Source organism: Globicephala melas, chromosome 2 (assembly GCF_963455315.2).
Source record: "Globicephala melas chromosome 2, mGloMel1.2, whole genome shotgun sequence".
In the NCBI taxonomy this organism is placed as follows: Eukaryota; Metazoa; Chordata; class Mammalia; order Artiodactyla; family Delphinidae; genus Globicephala; species Globicephala melas.
In genome coordinates this window covers 20,065,430-20,082,889 of record NC_083315.2, presented here as the reverse complement: position 1 = coordinate 20,082,889, position 17,460 = coordinate 20,065,430, and the positions used below count along the sequence as shown (strand labels likewise).

At 44.5% G+C, this 17,460-nt stretch overlaps 2 protein-coding genes across 3 annotated transcripts in view; one reads left to right on the top strand and one right to left on the bottom strand.

Annotated features, from left to right (window-relative positions):
* PROSER2 (proline and serine rich 2) overlaps nt 1-12,182 on the top strand; it is a 40,849-nt gene extending 28,667 nt beyond the window's left edge. Inside the window, exons 3-4 of the mRNA XM_030836944.2 lie at nt 7,324-7,576; nt 9,272-12,182. Coding sequence (XP_030692804.2) covers nt 7,324-7,576; nt 9,272-10,245 — 1,227 coding nt within the window. The 3' untranslated portion in view covers nt 10,246-12,182. The remainder of the gene's footprint in view (nt 1-7,323; nt 7,577-9,271) is intronic.
* The window catches only part of UPF2 (UPF2 regulator of nonsense mediated mRNA decay), a 213,275-nt gene that overhangs the window by 65,379 nt on the left and 130,436 nt on the right, over nt 1-17,460 (bottom strand). The window lies entirely within an intron of this gene.

Here is a 17,460-nt window from a genome sequence, read left to right as displayed (position 1 = left end):
AGTGACTGCATCCTGGACACGAGACAAACTCTCAGCTCTGTGCAGAGTTCACAGATGCCTCAGACATGGTTCTTTCCTCTACATATAAAGTCCAGCAAAGGTGAAATGCATAGGTGATGAGCAACTACGGTAAAAAATAGAGTTTTATACGAAGAGTCAATTCTTCCTGTTAAATAACCCTCAACTCATCTGCTTCTCTCTGTTCCCATCACCATGGCTCTACTTTAGGTGACTTTTAACTTTTGTCTAAATTGTTTCCATATTCAGTTGTCCATACTGTTTCCTATTTTCCACACTATTGCCAATGTGATCTCTCCAAAATACGTATCTAACTACCCCTGGTCCCTTTTTGTTGAACTCTCGCCCACTTCTTTCAGATTATTGACAATCATTTCACCTCCAGAGTTTTTCCATATCAGAACCCCTGTCCCAAAAGTGTGAATTGACACCCATACTATGTTTCCCTAACTGGCCATAGTCACCTTGTTATAGCCACTTTGTCTACTTTCTTGTCTGAAGCCCTCATTAGATGAACTAAACCAGACAGCAAGAACATTATTTACACCCTCGTATATACATTGCCCGATGCTTACTAGATGCTCAGATATTTGAATGCATGATTCAGTGGGTGCTATGGGGGTAGGCTGGAGGTGTGGTGACATTTAAATTGGACCAGGAAGGACAGGTGAGATGTGGCTGTCCAGTCATGGGCATTGCTGACAGAGAAACAGGTCTAGGAAATAGCAAGTGATTTGATTTGATTATAGGGCAAGAATTAGCAAACCCCACTCTGTGGACTAAATGTGGCCCCCCGCTTGTTTTTGTAAATAAAGTTTTATTGTAACAAAGCTAATAAGCTCATTCATTTACATATCACCTGTAACTTTCACACTGTGTTGACAGAGTTGAATAGTTGCCACCATTAAGACTGCAAAGCCCCAAATATTTACTATCTGGCCCTTTACAGAAAAAGTTTACCAGCCCTGCTATAGAGTATAAAGGGGAGAGGAGTAGGAGTGACATTTAAAAGGTAAGTAGGGTGGCCCCCGCTCGCCGCAACTAGAGAAAGCCTGTGCACAGCAACGAGGACCCAACACAGCCAAAAGTAAGTAAGTAAATAAATAAATTTAAAAGGTAGGTAGGGCCAGATCCTGGAGTTCTCAGAATTAAGTGTAAACCCATTAGTCATATATTCTGTAGACATGAAGGACTTATAAGATTTTAACCCTGGTTCTTTTGTTAAAACCTATTCCTCTCTTCTTTGGTTCAGTGCTCAATAAAAAGTATTAAATAAGGAACGCCTGGTGCCCATTTTCCCCTGTAGTATCCTGCTACTCTTCTAATGTGCCTTCACATGGATCCTCTTATTAGAGGGGAAAATTGAAGTTCTTAAGGGCTACACAACTGCTAGATATGTAAACTGATAAACTTACAGAGATCTAGTTAATACAAAACTCTTACAATTTGAACTGGAGACAATTTTTCCTTAAAATCACTCTGTTCCCCCCCCCAGCCCCACCCAATCTCAAAAGAAGTGGAACAGAAAGATATGCCATGAACTAAAATCTAAGGGCACACTGTTTCCTAAGTTCAAACTTAAAAAAGGAAATCCATACAAAATCTGATTATAATGAAAGGAAAATTATAATCTGTCTTGTGGATATATATGCAAAAATTCTAAACAAAATGTTAGCAAATCAGATTCAGTGTTGTATAAAAAGGCTAATAACATCACAACCAAGTTGGACTTATTCGAAGAATGTAAGGTTGGTTTAATAGTTGAAAATCAATCACCATACTTCAGTACATTAACAGAATAAATGAGAAAATTGTGACAACTAAAATTGTCTCCAGACATGGCCAAATGCCCCAGGGAGGGTAAAATCATCCCCAGCTGAGAACCACTGCAATAAATGAAGAAAAAGCCTTTGACAGAGTTCAAAACCCATTCATTATTTTAAAGACAAACACACTTAGCAAACTAGGAATAGAAGACAGCTTTCTTAATCTGATGAAGATCATCTTTTAAAAACCTACAGCAAACACTGTACTTAATGGTGGAATATTGAAAGCTTTCTCCCCAACATCGGGAACAAGATGAAGATGCCACTTCTGTTCAGCTAACTGGAGGACCCTGGTGGTACGATAAGGCAGAATGAAGAAAATGAAAGGCATGAGGAATGGAAAGGAGGAAATAAAAACCTCTCATTTATAGACACCACTGTTTATGTAGAAAACTGAAAAGCACCTAAGATAAACTGTTAGTACTGTGCAGCAAATTTGTTAAATTTGCTTATTTCAAGATCAGTATATCTTGTATTTCTATAGACCAGAAACATTTAGAAAATGTTCAAAGTGATGCCATTTCTAATAGCATCGCAAAACATCAAATACCTAAGAGGAGAGAGAACAAAATCTGTAAAATCTCTACACTGGAAATTACAAGATATTATTGAGAGAAAATAAAGAACCGGATCAAAGCATATCAAACGTTAGTTCATCAGTATTACCCAGAGGGTCTGTTGAAAAAGATTGAAGGCCCAACCCCTTAAAGTTTCTGATTCAGTAGATCTGAGATGGGGCCCAAGAATTTGTATTTCTAACAAGTTCGTGGGTGCTGCTGCCACTGCTGGGTGAAGGACCACACTTTAAGAGCCACTAATCTAAATTAGATTAGCCACCATACGGATAGAAAAAATATTGTGAGACATCAGTTCTACTCAATTTGAAGAACTTCCATGAAGTCCAATCAAAATCCCAGCATGGGTGTGTGTGTATATTTATGTGTATATGGAAATTGATCAGCTGATACTGGAAATAAAAAGGGCCAGCACAGACTTAACAGCAAAACAGGAGGGCTTCAAACTCGGGACACACTATAATGTTATAATTAAAACAGTGTTTTATCATTGTACAAACAGACAAGTAGACAAATGAACAGAAAAGAGAACCTAGAAACAGATGGACTCATGACCTGTCACCTGATTTACAACCAAGGGGACCTGCAGTGGGGAAACGATAGTCTTTTTTTTTTTTTTTTTTTTTATTTGGCTGCATTGGGTCTTCGTTGCTGCGCACGGGCTTTTCTCTAGTTGCGGCGAGCAGGGGCTACTCTTTGTTGCAGTGCGCGGGCTTCTCATTGCGGTGGCTTCTCTTGTGGAGCATGGGCTCTAGGCGCGTGGGCTTCAGTAGTTGTGGCACGTGGGCTCAGTAGTTGTGCTTCGTGGGCTCTAGAGTGCAGGCTCAGTAGTTGTGGCGTACAGGCTTAGCTGCTCTGAGGCATGTGGGATCTTCCTGGACCAGGGCTCGAACCTGTCTCCCCTGCATCGACAGGCAGATTCTTAACCACAGTGCCACCAGGGAAGTCCAGAAACGATAGTCTTTTCAAGCAGTTTTGCTGGAACAGTTGGGTATCAGTGTAGGAAACAGTGAATTGTGACCTCACACCATACACAAAAGTTCTTTCCGATGAATTGTAGCACAAATATGGAAGTTTAAAAACAACCATGCTTTTAGAATAAATAAAAGCAGGTGAACGTCTTCATGACCATGGAGTAGGTAGTGGTGTCTTAAATAGGACACAAAAAGCTCTGAAGAAAAGACTGATACATTGTACTACACTAAAATTAAGGACTAGTCACCAGAAGACCCCCATTAACAGAGAGAAAAAGCAAGCCACTGGGTAGGAAAAACTATTTGCAATAAATACACCCACAAAGGATTTGTATCAAGTATGCATAAAAGAACTCCTACAAATTATTTCTTTAAAGACAACTTGATAGAAAAATAGGCAAAAGACTTGAACAGGCACTTCATAAGAGGATCTCCAAACAGCCAATTAAGTATCATGAGGAAAAAAATCTCAACACTGCTGTCTTCTTGGGAATGTACTGAATATCAAAAGGAGATGCTACCACATGCAGGGCCATGCACCAACCAGTGTGTGTTGGTCCAGCCGCTTGGGAGAACTGTTAGGCTATGTCTACCAAAGCAGACACGTATCTTATGACCCAGCAGTTGTATATAGGTACACATTGCTTCTCTTCCCAGCAGTGTTCTGTTCTGCTACCTAAGCCATGCGGTAGGTATCTCTCCCCAGCAATATTCTGTTATTCCTATTTACTGAACCCATGCCATGGACAGTCCCCTTTTCCTGAGTGGACTTCCTTCAGGATTCAGCTAACATGGCCAAGCTAGTTTGAGAAATTTGCATGTGTTCTTGTGCTAATCATCCCCCAAACAAGTATATACTGTGCCTGAAACTAAAGACAAGTCTCTAAACCTCTGGACACTGCAGGCTCTGTGATGGGCCTGGACAGGTGGGCATTTGAAGACCTCTCAGATCACGGTATGAAGCGCATTATTCTATACCACATGGACCAACTCATAGTCACCTTTGCTTCCACTATATTTTTTCCTGTTGTTTTATCAAAATTTATTTTCATCGTACAGACTCAAATACTTTTATAAGGTTTATAAAAAGCATTAGTCTTACTTGTACCCCTCCCCCCATTTCCGACTCACTGGAGGCAACGACTTTTAACTCATTCCTGTTTGTTATTTACCTTCATTTTCCCCCACTATTGACATTTTATCCTTTCAGTACTTTTTGTATTTGTGGATATATGAAGTATGCATATATTGATATTTAAATCAAGGCAACTCTTGCTTATCTGCATTTTTTTTCACTTAACATTATATTCTTTTGAAAACACCATTTAAAATGGCTGTATAATATCCCATCTGTGAATGTGCCCTGATTTGTTCAACCATACCTTTATTGTTGGACATTTTAGGTGGTTTCTCATTTTCTTGCTACCATAAATACTGATATAATTAGTATACCTGTGGGTGTGGGGGGGTGTTGCTATAGAGGAATTGACTCACAGATACATGCTTTGTCTCATAACTTTAGTTTTTCCTGTGGTTGATAATTGCTTTGGTTTTATTTGCTTTCTTTGTTCATGTTCTGTGTGGCCCCATGGCTTGCTCTGAACTAGGTTGGTTGTTCACTGCACAGCTGACATCCTGGGGACAGCACTGTTATCCTGGGGTTCCTCCGCTTTCTCTCATTCTCTCCTATATTCTGGCTCCCAGGTTTTTCTTCTTGGCTCCTCCCTTGTCTAGGGGAACAGCCCTACCTCCACCCCGCTGCAGTAGCTTCCTGAGAAAGGCACGCATGTGAGATCTGCTGGTTAGACCTTGTGTGTCTTAAAAATTATTGGGACTTCCCTGGTGGTGCAGTGGTTAAGAATCCACCTGCCAATAATGCAGGGGACACAAGTTCGAGCCCTGGTCCAGGAAGATCCCAATGCCGCAGAGCAACTGAGCCCGTGCACCACAACTACTGAAGCCCGCGCGCCTAGAGCCCGTGCTCCGCAACAAGAGAAACCACCGTAACGAGAAAACCGCACACTGCGACGAAGAGTAGGCCCCACTCTCCACAACTAGAGAAAGCAGCAACGAGGACCCAACGTAGACAAAAATTAATTAATTAATTAATTGAAAAAAAAACCCACCATTATTCTACTCTAACTTTAACTTGATTATGTACGAATTCTAGTCCTGAATTCATCTGGAATTTTAAAGGAATCACAACATCGTCTTCTGGCTTCTAAAGCTGCTGCTGAGAAGTCTGTTGCTGTTCTGACTCCTGATGTTTTGTTATGTGACCCGTTTTCCACTCTGGAAAGCTTTTAGTATCTCGCCTCGTCTCCCATGGCTGAAATTTCAATGGATGGGCCTTGGCATAGGTCTGTTTTATTCCTGTTCATCAGGTTATTCTCACGACCCTTTGATCTGGAAACGCACATCCTTCTGTTTAAGGACATTTCCTTGAATAATTTTACTTGTTTACTTTGATCATTTCTTCCCCTCTATTTTTCCTCATTCCTCTTTCTGGAACACATTATTCAGATGTTGGCCCTCCCACTCGTATTCTCTAGTTTTCTGTTTAAAAAAATTTTTTTGACTTTTTGTTGTACTTTTCCGGTTTCTCTACTTTATCTCTAGGTTTCTATTTCATTTTTTTCTGTCATAGTTTTAATTTCTAAGAGCTCTTTTCTGTCTTCTAGTTTTTTAAAATAGCATCAGATTCTTGTTTATGGTTTCAGCCTCTCCTCTGATCCCTCTGAGGATGTTCATGATCATCTTTTTGGAATTTTCACCATTCTGCATAGTTTGTTTCTTGCAAGTTGCCTTTTTTTCCTTCTTATCTTGTTTTGATGTGTCTTTCATGTTAAAGGTTTTTCTCAGCTGCTTGGTGATCATTAGCTATATGAACACACTTAAGAGCAGAATGTTAAGAAACTGATTAAGAATTCTGTGCTGGGGTTTGTTGACGGTGATTTCACTGGTAGAGTGATCTTGCTGAGCTGTTTCCCTGGGGAGCCCAAGGTGTCCACCTCTTAGCTCTTGGACCATTCACTTCCCCAGAGAAGACCCTTCCAATCCTCTGTCCAGAGGGTCAGTGTGATTCCCTGACTCCCAGTTTTCAGAACGGTTCTTTACCATGAACTTGGCTTGATGCCCCCCGGCTTTACCTTCTTTAAGAATAAACATCTAGTTTTCTGCCTGGGTGGCCTGATTGCTTCTGAAAGAGACTCTCGTCCAGTTCTGCTCTTTTCAATGTCATCTTAGGCACACTTCCAGAACTGCCCAGCACCTCCCCGACGCTGTGCTGAGCCTCGTGAGGGCTCTCCACCACAGCAGGTTGATTCCGGCCCCACCCCCAGCTGCTGACTAAGATTCACCTTTCTTGGATTCTCTGAGTCAGTCACCACCTGTCCTTCTGCTGTCTACCTTCCCAAATGTTGTTGCTATCACCTCATTTCCTATATTTGTTTTTGTGACGTGTATCTTTAAAAACAGATAAAGCCCATTTTTGTTTTAGTGAGGTTTCTGGAGGGAGAGGAGATAAATATGTGAGTTCACTCCACTGTCTTTAACTAAAGATCCCCCCATTGCTATTACGGGGAAACCAAGCACATCTGTTAGCAGTAAGTTGAAAAGACCTCTTCCAAGGAGGTACTGAAGAATTGCTTTCTTGTCATTGACTCCTGAGGAACAAAAGTGTCTAAGATCCGTAATCCGCTACACCTTTTGGACAAACTTCTTTCTCATGCAAGTCGAATGGTGAGGGACACACAGGCAGAGGTGCGCCAGCAGGGTTGCCTGGATGGTGCACTCTCCCCAGACGGGAAATTGGAGGATGCCATGAATTCCACCCCAGGCTCTGTATTGATCCCTACATTGTTGTGGGGTGTTTTCCCTTCAGTGAAACCACTGTTGCTTTCATTCCTCATGTCCAAACCTTTTGTACAGGATGATGAGAGCCTGAAGTACCTCACACATGAGGAAAAGGACGTCCTCCTGTTTTTTGAAGAGACGATTGATTCCCTGGAAGACGACTTTGAGGAACAGGTGCTGTGTGATGGTGATGCTCAGTGCCACTCTCCGCGGTCTCTGGAAGAGAGCATTTCTGGTCCCTCCGAGCCAGAGGACGTAGTGGACTTAGTGCAGCTGGGCCCTGGAGCCGGGGAACCCGAGAGCCTTCAGGATGTGACGGAGGCAGCAGGTGAGGACCAGAGAACAGGTCCCCCACCTCTGACGTGGCTTGTCGTGTGGTACAAGACACAGAGGCCCTCCTTTCTGTCGTGTTCTCTGTGTTTCCAGCCAGTATAGTAGTTCGTGGGGCTGATCAGATTTTTGTAGGGTAGAAGCATCCTCTTGGTGGTCTGATTGTCCAACTAAATAGGTGCTTTCATGGCATATTAGGATGAAAACACATGGAAGGGAAATTTCAAAAGGGCAAGAATAAAGAATGAGACTAATTGGGCAAACAAACATTGCATACATGGATAAAAGAAAAAAGAAAACTGGAAATGGCTTCAGGAAACAATCCCATTCTACAAAGAAAATATACAAAGGACTTGTACTTTAGCCTTTGAGGTTCAATCTCAATTCTTGTGCAAGGTTATACCCCTATTCCAAGGTGGGAGTGTTTGAACTGAAAAGTCAGCTGGTTCAGGAAAACAAAAATGATCAGAACAAAAATTCAGCTCAGCATCTGCTTTGTAAAGTTTGCTTGATTCAGGGTGGCATCAGAGGAGACGTATGCTTTTTGCCCCTTGAGTTCTGTGATAGAACCAGAGGGACATGGACAAGGAGGAAACGTTCTTCCAATTTTTTTTTTCCTGATTGGAAATGTGGACAAGGGGATAAGAATTGGAAAAGATGAGGGAAAAATAGGATGGAAAATATCTTTGCTCTGTTGACTACAAAATACTTCCATTTGTCACAAGCCTCTAGAAATATATCCCCACCCCTTTATTTTTTGTAAACAAGGCTGTGTATTACACAGAATTTCATGTACTATTGGTTATATGTTCCAAATATGGGGCTGAGTTTGCAGCCATCTCTTCAAAGAACAGACTTAATATGAACTTCCCCTTTTTATCACTTCTTCTTTGAAGTTTAGTTTCTAAAATTAATTTGAGCCACTGATCCCTTAAAAATGTCACATCATATAATTGTGCCAAGGAAAACATTTCTTTGAAAGTAAGCCACTTGCCCATCAGTTCTCTAACATGATGTTTTCATAACAACTTTAAGTGCCCACTCTGTGGCAGGCATCGTGTGAGATTCTGAGGATATAAAGATAAATATAATACATAGCTCCCAATTTTGCAGCAGACACGGGTGTATAAATACTCGTGCAGAAAAGTGTTAGGTGATCTGTGATCACGTATGTTAGGATATAGTAAAGAATCATAGGCTGGTGTATTAAACTGTACTGGAGGCTGTCAGGAAACATTTCTGTTTCTAGAGGAAAGTGAAACATCCAATTATCCTTCATCTAGAGAGACCTGAGGGAGGGGTTGGTGGGTACCACAAACTTCCCAGCCTCCATTTCCCCTCTGTAAAATCCCCCATAAGGTAAGCTGTTGTTTCCTCCTGTTACATGTCTCAGGATGATGGCTCCTTAGAAACTTGCATTCATCATATGCTTCCCAGGTACTGACTGTTTCTGGCTTGCACATCTTTCACCACTGCTAATTCATTCTTTCTCATCAGGTGATTATGAGAATCATATAGTATGTTCTCTTTCGCTAGTCCAGGGAATAGGGTAGAGGGAGTTTAGCTTACAAGAGGTACCGTTGAAATCGGTATTGAATCCCTTTGAGACCTTTGTAAATTCAGTGAAAAGGAAACGTGATGCATTTATTTCTGCATATGGTGGTAGCTTATGAGGATCCTTGCTACTTTTCAGGGGCTGGTGCTGCTGGAAAGGAAGACACTGCTGTCCTCAGGAAAGAGGATGCTGAGAAGTCTCCCCCTCCAGACCCCCCAGGTCCCGAGGCCCTGCCCCTGCCGCCTCCCAGCCCTGTCCCCGCAGCAGCCCCGGCCCACTCCGGGAGAGAGCCCCCTCCTACTCCAGCAGAGCACCCCAAACTGGCCCGCTCGGTCCCCACTCCGCTCGTCCTCGCCCAGAAGATGTCTGAGAAGCTGGCAGGGAACGAAGGGCTCTCGCCCACATCCCCGTCCAAAGAGGGCAGGCCTGCAGGATGGAGGACGCTGACTTCCGTGGCCCCTCGACACGGAGACCACTCGCTGTGGCACAGACACGCCGCACAGCCGGCGCCCAAGATCCATCGCTTCCCGAGCAACATCAGCGTGACCAACAGCGCGGGGAAGGAATTCAATAAGACCATCTCCAAGGCCGCGGTCAACGTGCAGGAGCGCAAAGCCCAGGTCCTGGCCAACATCAATGGGGTCTCCTTCCTCTCCGTGGGGGAGACGGAGGACCGGGCCCAGAGGAGCGAGCCCACCGAGCAGAGGAGAAGCATCTCCCCGGAACAGAGCCAGCCGGCCCCGGCCCGGGAGGCTGTTCCCGCGCGGGCAGGGGCGCACGGCGGCCAGCAGTCCAGAGGCGTGCAGACGGAACAGCCCTTACCGATGGCCAACGGCTTCCAGAGCCTCCACGACATCCTCAAGAGCCATCCCGGGCCCTTTGTCTCTACAGGGAAGACGGTCACCTTCCGTCCGGACCCGGCCCTCCCCAGCAAACTTGCACCCCGGCAGCCGGACTGCGGCCAGGACGCCAGGAAGCGGTCGGGCTCGCTCCCCCGGGCTGTGGGGTTCAGACCCCAGGGCATCACTGTCCAGTTCTCGGGCCGGGGCTCCACGGAGGAGGCCCGTCGGGAGGCCCTGCGGAAGCTCGGCCTCCTGAAGGAGAACTTGTGACGGAAAGTGGGCGGCGCTGGGGGAGTTAGGGTGACCAGGTACGTGTGGCCGAACGTGGATGTGCACATGCGCACAGCACAGACCAAAGCCCGGACTGCGGAACCCCGTGGAGGACCAGCGATGGGGGCCCGGGAGTCAGCCGACTGTCTACCCCGCTCTGGCCCGCATCCGAGCTGGGACATCCTTCCGAACGAGAGCATCCCGCACCACATCTTCCAGTTTCCAAGAGCTCGGAGAATAACCTTGAACACCTACAGGTTTCAATGATTTGTAAATGCCATATGTTTTTTGGATCTAGGAGGAGGGGGATTGGGTCTGAATTTTCTGTTATTGAGTCTCTAATCTAAACTTTTATCCGAAGTGCATGACACGAAAGCCAGTTTAGATCTCTCATACTCGTTTCTCTAAGAAAGGGACCATCCCCTCCTTTCCAAGAAAATAAAGACGTGCTTGTTCAATTTTCATAGTGTCTTAAAATACTGTTTTGGTTTTTTGTTTGTTTTTGAAAGGTGAAAGACAGTATGTTAGCCTAAATATGCCTTTGTTTCTTCGTCTAATTTGGTTTGCCCAGATTTTTTTTAATTGAAAATTGAAGCCTTTAGAGTATGATTTACTGTAACGTTGAGTTATGGGAGTGGAATGGAAAGGCTGAGTTTGGAAAAGGTGGTAGTTTTAAGAAAGTAAGTCTCATCAGACTACAGAGTCTGTGTTACTGGGAGATATATATACGAGCGTGTACTGTGTATATACATGTACATAATATGTGTTTATAGGTACATATATGTTATATACAGATATAGATGATGTGCACACACACATTCATTATTACATATATATATAAACTTCTTAAAACCCTATTACATAACTACAGGATGCAAGCACTTCCTATTCTTTTGATACACAAGCCATCTCAGTATTGAGATAATGACATAGAAATTGTTACTTCCTAATAAGGAAGTCTTTTAAGGACACATCTCCATAACTTTTCGTTGAACCAAAGTACTTTTTCCTCAACGTGTTCTGTTCCCAGTTAAATAGTCCAAATAAGCTTCCAACTAAGCAAGAGAGTTCCTTTGTTAGTGAAGTATGCTTTTAAAGATGTCATTTATCACCTAATTTTAATTTATCACCTAATTTTAGTTTTGCATGTTCCAAGGTGGCTGGTAAACAGAAGGAAACAAAAGATTCTTAACATCCCCCATGTTCTGTGAGCAAGATCTCAGGATTAATTTAAAAGGGAAAAAACAGCGAACTAAGTTACACAGCATGAAAAGAACTGGTTTTGTCCCAGACAATGTCTTACATGCTGAGTTGTAGCCACAAGCATTATTATCAAAACTATTTCAGGCTGGAGTCTAAAAGCTCTTAAAATAGACCCGGAAGGACCACACTTGAAAGTCACACCCTTTTGTTGTATGTCTCAGCCACTGTCACAGAATCTGTTTCTTTCCTGTTGAGTATTATTTAAACTCAAACTCCTAAATGTGCTGTGAAGGACGTTTTTCATAGTATTAATTTGCCTTGTAAGTTACATAAAATGATTGTAATGTTTTCCTTAGAACGACAGTATTTAGTGTCTCGCCCAGGTCTTGTCCTCCTGAAATAATCTCATAGATTCTTGATGGTCTTCATTTAAATGGGTGCTTTGATTTTACAGGTTCTTAAAAATAGTCTTTATTTTACTCCTGTTTATGTTGGATTTGTTTAAAGGATTCTTGGGCCCTGTTATTTCCTTTTTATATAGCGAGATGCCATGTTACACAGTGTTTAAAAATAGAGGATCTTGATATGGCTAACATTTTAAATATCCCTTGTATTTGAGGATTCTTTCTTTTTTTCTTATCCTATGACTTCGTTGTGATTAAGGTGAACTTGACTATATGTTAGTACATTTGTTCTCATAATGGCATTTTTGAAAAATAAATTTAGAGATCTATCTTAAGTATAAGCAACTTTGTTTTTGCATTTTATACTTATTCTCAGGTATTTTCTTTTAAATGGTTATATCCTTTCCTTCTGTTTATTCATAATCTTTTCTACCTACTTATTCATAATTATACTGACTGTTACTCTGGCCATTTCTTGTGCCCAAAACCCTAGTAATTAAAGCCATATATTTTGTACAAGGTTCAAATTATAGCTGCTAACGAACTAACCTATTTTTGTATGTATCACCTTAACAAAAAAAATTCATTTTCTGAGGGGCATTTGTTTCCTTGCAATAACTCTGTGATAGGACGTTCTTAAAGGGTCATCTTCAAGGGAATCTTAAGGACCATATTTCAAAGCAAACTTGTAACGAAAAGGAAAGATGAATCTTAAGTGCTCAGTTTGTTTTTTTTTTTCAAGTGATGCTTGTAAATCAGTCCATTTTAGCCTCCGTTAAGATAAAGATGAAACTCTTTACCTTAATACTTAAAATCAGGAAAAAAAATTCTCCTCTGCTTTTAGGCAGGTATGTTCAAATGGCCAAACCACAGTCTCATCTGCAAAGGGTAATGCCCTGCAGTTACCAGGGTAACAGAGTCTGGTCCAGTGCCCTCCTCCTACTCTATTTGGCTAGCATGCGTGCTTATCTTCACAAAATTGGTAGAAATGTTGATCTTTGCTTTTCTCTCCCCAGGGTCACTCTCCTCTTATAAGGCTTGTGGGGGAGAAAAGGCAGACGTGCGGGTGTCCCTCCAGCATCTCTGAGTCTCTCAAGAGTCTCTCAAGACGCAGAGGGCTCCCCCAGAGCTGCATTCTTGCTCTCTTCCCCCCACCCCCTGACTTCAACAATACAGGATTCTTTACTCAGAGTTCCTGATGGGTAGCTCCCAGTGTGGGCTCCCCATTTGAAACAAGTTTTCGCGAAGAGCTTCATGGAGTTGATAAGTCAGGCCTTATGGAACCCTGAGGATTGATTGACCTTTTTATTTGTTAAAAAAAAACAAAAAAAAAATCAGAACTGTATTCTCTGAAATAATGCCATTTGCAGCAACATGGATGGACTTAGAGATTATGATACTAAGTAAGTCAGACAAAGACATATACCATATGATATCACTTATATGTGGAATCTGAAATATGAAACAAATGAATTCATCTATGAAACAGAAACAGACTCACAGAGAACAGATTTGTGGTTGCCCAGGGGGAGGTGGGGTAGGGGAGGGATGGATTGGGAGTTTGCAATTAGCAGATGCAAACTAGTATATAAGGAATGGATAAACACCAAGATCCTACTGTACAGCACAGGGAACTATATTCAACATCCTGTAATAAACCATAATGGAAAAGAAAAATACAAAGAATGGTATTCTTTTTTTACTGAATTCCCACAGCTCTGGCTGTGAGGAATTTGACCTTTCAGGGGATTTGATGGTTATGTTTTTTATGCAGATGATCTAAGAAATCAGTTCTTTCTGTTTATTCAAGAGGAATGAAGAGAGGAAAACAAGATAAATATGAAAACAATTTACTCTTATCAAGAAACTTTTTCTGAAACGTTTGTCACCAAGTCAACACGTCCTCTGAAGGAGCACAGGTAGTTTTTCAGTGTTTTCTTCCCCCCCACCTGTGATCCAGGAGGAAGGGGAGGCGCGTGGGGAATGCTCACCTGTGAGAGGTTTGTGTTTTCATTGAAATGACAAGTCACCAAACAGGTTTTGTTTCTTCTCTTCACAACAAGGCTCTTTTTCCCTGCTTCAAAGTATGGGGAACAAGTTCCCATATCCTTTCCTAATCTACTCGCTGGAAAGGCCCTGCTTTCAATATCTGAGAAAAGAGAAGGCAAGGCTGTCAGCTGCCGAGGCCTGGGAAAGTCGGAGCCCTGCCTGGACCCTGCCAGGGAGCGCCCCGTGCCTCCTGCTTGCTGACCACGTCCTCTCCGGTGCCTGCTGGCCCTCCCCGGCCAGAAGCACCCTCTTCTCTAGAAGAAAAAAAACGCTGTCGGGGAACAAATCCACCTGTTTGCATGAGAAAAGGCTGGGCGACAGGATGATGGCCAAAGGGCATCTCCCATCCCGCTCTTTTCAGCATAAAAACCTTTGTGAGTGATGGTTGCAGTCCTTCTAAAATGTCTCTTGACTCAAAAAAATATAATAAAACTCTTTCCTACACATTCCAAATTCGTAAGACTTCAGAAACGCCAGTCACTGCCGTCACCAGCAGGCTCCCTCTCCCTCCTGCTTACTGTCCTAGTGGGCACACGGATGACCCCCGGAGCCCAGGGAGGCTGCCCCACCAGGTACAAACCTGGCTCTTAATGATGTACTTCAGCCTCGCGTCTTATCCTCTAAGCTGCGTGAGCGTCCTATTCAACAACAAGGTAAGAGAGGGGTAACGTGGTGGTTTCCAGAAACAACCTGCAGGGCCTTAACGCCAGACAAACCCAGTATTCTCTGACCTGGGTGGGGAGAACCATAAGTCGCCCTAAGGAGCGGGGGGTGCCCAGGGAATCCTGCGATCCTGGGATGCCCTCTGCCTCCTGATTCCGTGGCAATCCCCTGGATCTGTCTGCCATAGGCCCCCACCAGCCCTCCTGCTTTGGGGGGCACACTAGGGTCTAGGAAGCCGCCCTGTCTCCTGGTTGAGTTCAGGGTAGGTTGCTGATTCTCACTGCTTCTTCAGGATCCTTGAGGCCAGCTCTTTTCCCAGCTGAGCAGGACTTCTGAAGTTCAGGGAACGTTTTGTAAACCCACCCTCATTTTGAGGAGCTCCCGGGTTTACGTTCTGGGTGTGGGAGCCCCTAGCTCGGTGGCTTAGGCTCAGGATTCTGTGATGCGCCCCCCCCCCCGACGTCTGCCCCACTGCCCGCCCCCAGTAAAGGCAGCCACTGCGATGGCCCGACCAGGGCCAGAGGTAAGAATTGACATTTGGAAGCTGAGGTTAATGGAACTTAGTCATTGATAAACAGGTCACATTTCATAAACTTCAACCTCCGAGTATTTGTGCGTGAAGCAGAGCTGCCAAGGGCAGTAGTAACCTAAGTTCTGGAAATGCCTTTAAGAGGTGGGGCTGAGTCAACAGGGACTCCGTGTGTCCAGGGAGCTGGCAGCTCTGAGCACGTGTGTGCCCGAGGGTTTCTCAGTGGCTGGCTGGCTTCTGCCCTTGGCATACTCTGACGCTTTTGTGCGGCTAGACTCCCTTTGAGTATTGGGACATGCGTAAGAGGCTTGCCCTTGTTACTAAAGATGCTTTCGGGCCTCTGTGGCCTTTAAAGATATTACATAATTCCTCATGGAACCACATCCCTGACAAGTCGCCGTGATGGCTGTGCTACAAGCGTCTCTTCGGCTTCTAACTAGTTCTACTGTGCAACCGTTTCCTGGACCGTTTATTCAGTGTCTAAGCATTTTGAATTTGGGAGAAATAACCTCTGTCTTGTGAAGACAAGTTCAAACAGCAGGAAGGTGCAGGGAGGACTGTCCACGCAGGTAACGTGGTAGCAGCCGAGGTGCCTCACCTTCCCTGGGCTTGGTTTCTAAACCCAGAGCTCGGGCCACACGTGACCGTGCTCTTCCCAGCTCACGGTCCATGTGTTTGTGAAACTCTGTAAAGCTCTTTGTTTTGTCAGTGCCATCTTAATGGCCAAATGAACTGAATGAAAGTGCTTATAAATGCACAAGTTACCCGAAACTCGTTTTCTTTTTTTGTGAAGCTTTGGAGGTGTCCCAAGTGGTACTGAATGTGACAGACACTGCGGGAGGTGCTAAATATCATCACTTAGTCCTCGTGACCACGGGCCCCTCTCCCCTTCACAAGGGCCTTGTGGGGGCCACCCTAGTTGTGCGGGCGGCAAACCCCCTGCTTCCCGCACCTTCTGTGAAGCCACCCAAGCTGTGCCGGCCAACGCCGTCCACATGCCCAGCCCCCACCTTCCCTTCTCCCGAACACCATCCTCTTTCGCTCCTTCAGCGATTCTCCCCTCACTCCCTAGCCTGCCCTCGTGTGCCTGGCTCTCACGATGCTCATCCTGATTTGTACTCTCATTACGTTTCAGCCCATAGGGCCGGGGCTTGTCTCTGGGGATGAGAGGAGAGCTAGGTAAAGCCTGTGTTGTTTGGAAGTCAGGCTTGGCGGAAAGAGCATGCCAGTGGGCTGCGCAGGATGGAAAGAGGAAAGTAAGGCAGGTGGTGTCCCTGGGCCTCCCGGCCTCCCTGCCAGCCGGGCAGGGGTGCCTTGAATCACCACGTGTGACCTCTGCCCTGGGGGATCAAGTTCAAAGCAGGTCCTTTGGCTGCATCCCTCCTCCTTCTCCCTCCCTCGGGACTTGGTTCTGGAGCCCAGAATTGCCAGGGGTGGTTTCCAACACCCCCAGGCGCAAGACTCCCACGCACACGCACACGGTTGAGTGAGTTCACTGGTGAAACTGCCCATCTGCTCCCTGGCAGTCCTTTGAAGTCATGCTTGTTACTGAAAAGGCAACCAGGCTTCAGGGCAAGTCCAGGACCTGGCTCCACGGGGCTCTGGACAGGGCGGCTGCCCACACCGGCCTTGGCCTCGCCCCCCACAAGAGGCCACCAGCTCAGAGTGGGGAAGCGTCGGTGCCGCTGGGGTTGGACTATTTCACCACCGTAAATTCCCAGCCACACTGCAGTTGGGACACAGCTGCAGCACGAACTGGTGGTCTCTCTCCAATCGTGTCATAAGTTATGACACTTCTGCCAATACTTGTAAATGGCATTCTTGAAGTTTTTGTCTACATTTTACTGGGATGTGCCTGCTCTCAGAGAATTGAGCGTCTCCTTGCCTTGGGAGGGTCTACACTTCATCTAATAATGTTGCTATTGTTTATTTTTTTGTCAATTTCTTCTAGGAATAAATCCTTTTAGTGACAGTTTGGGCCAGATTTTATAATTGCTCAATTCGATCTTTTAAACCAAAAGTTTTTCTCATCTCAATCATCCACCTCACAGAGTCTTGATTCCTAAAGACCATTGGCTGTTTCTAGAAATCAGATCCACCTTCAAAGGTATATTTTGCTCTAAGTATACCATTCAGATTCCACACTGACTCCAGCCATGTTTTACAAGGGGCAGAGACAGCTGACAGGGCTAAGTGTGTAAAACCCACAAATAGAAGGGACTAGAGAGCCCGTGAGAGTGACCCTAGAAGCTGAGATCTGTCACAGTAGATAGTTCTGTGTGGCCACAGAGATCACACCACGAGAGATTTCCACTCAACACGGGGAATTCATAGCATTAGGAGCCGACTGAAAACGGAAAGAGTGGT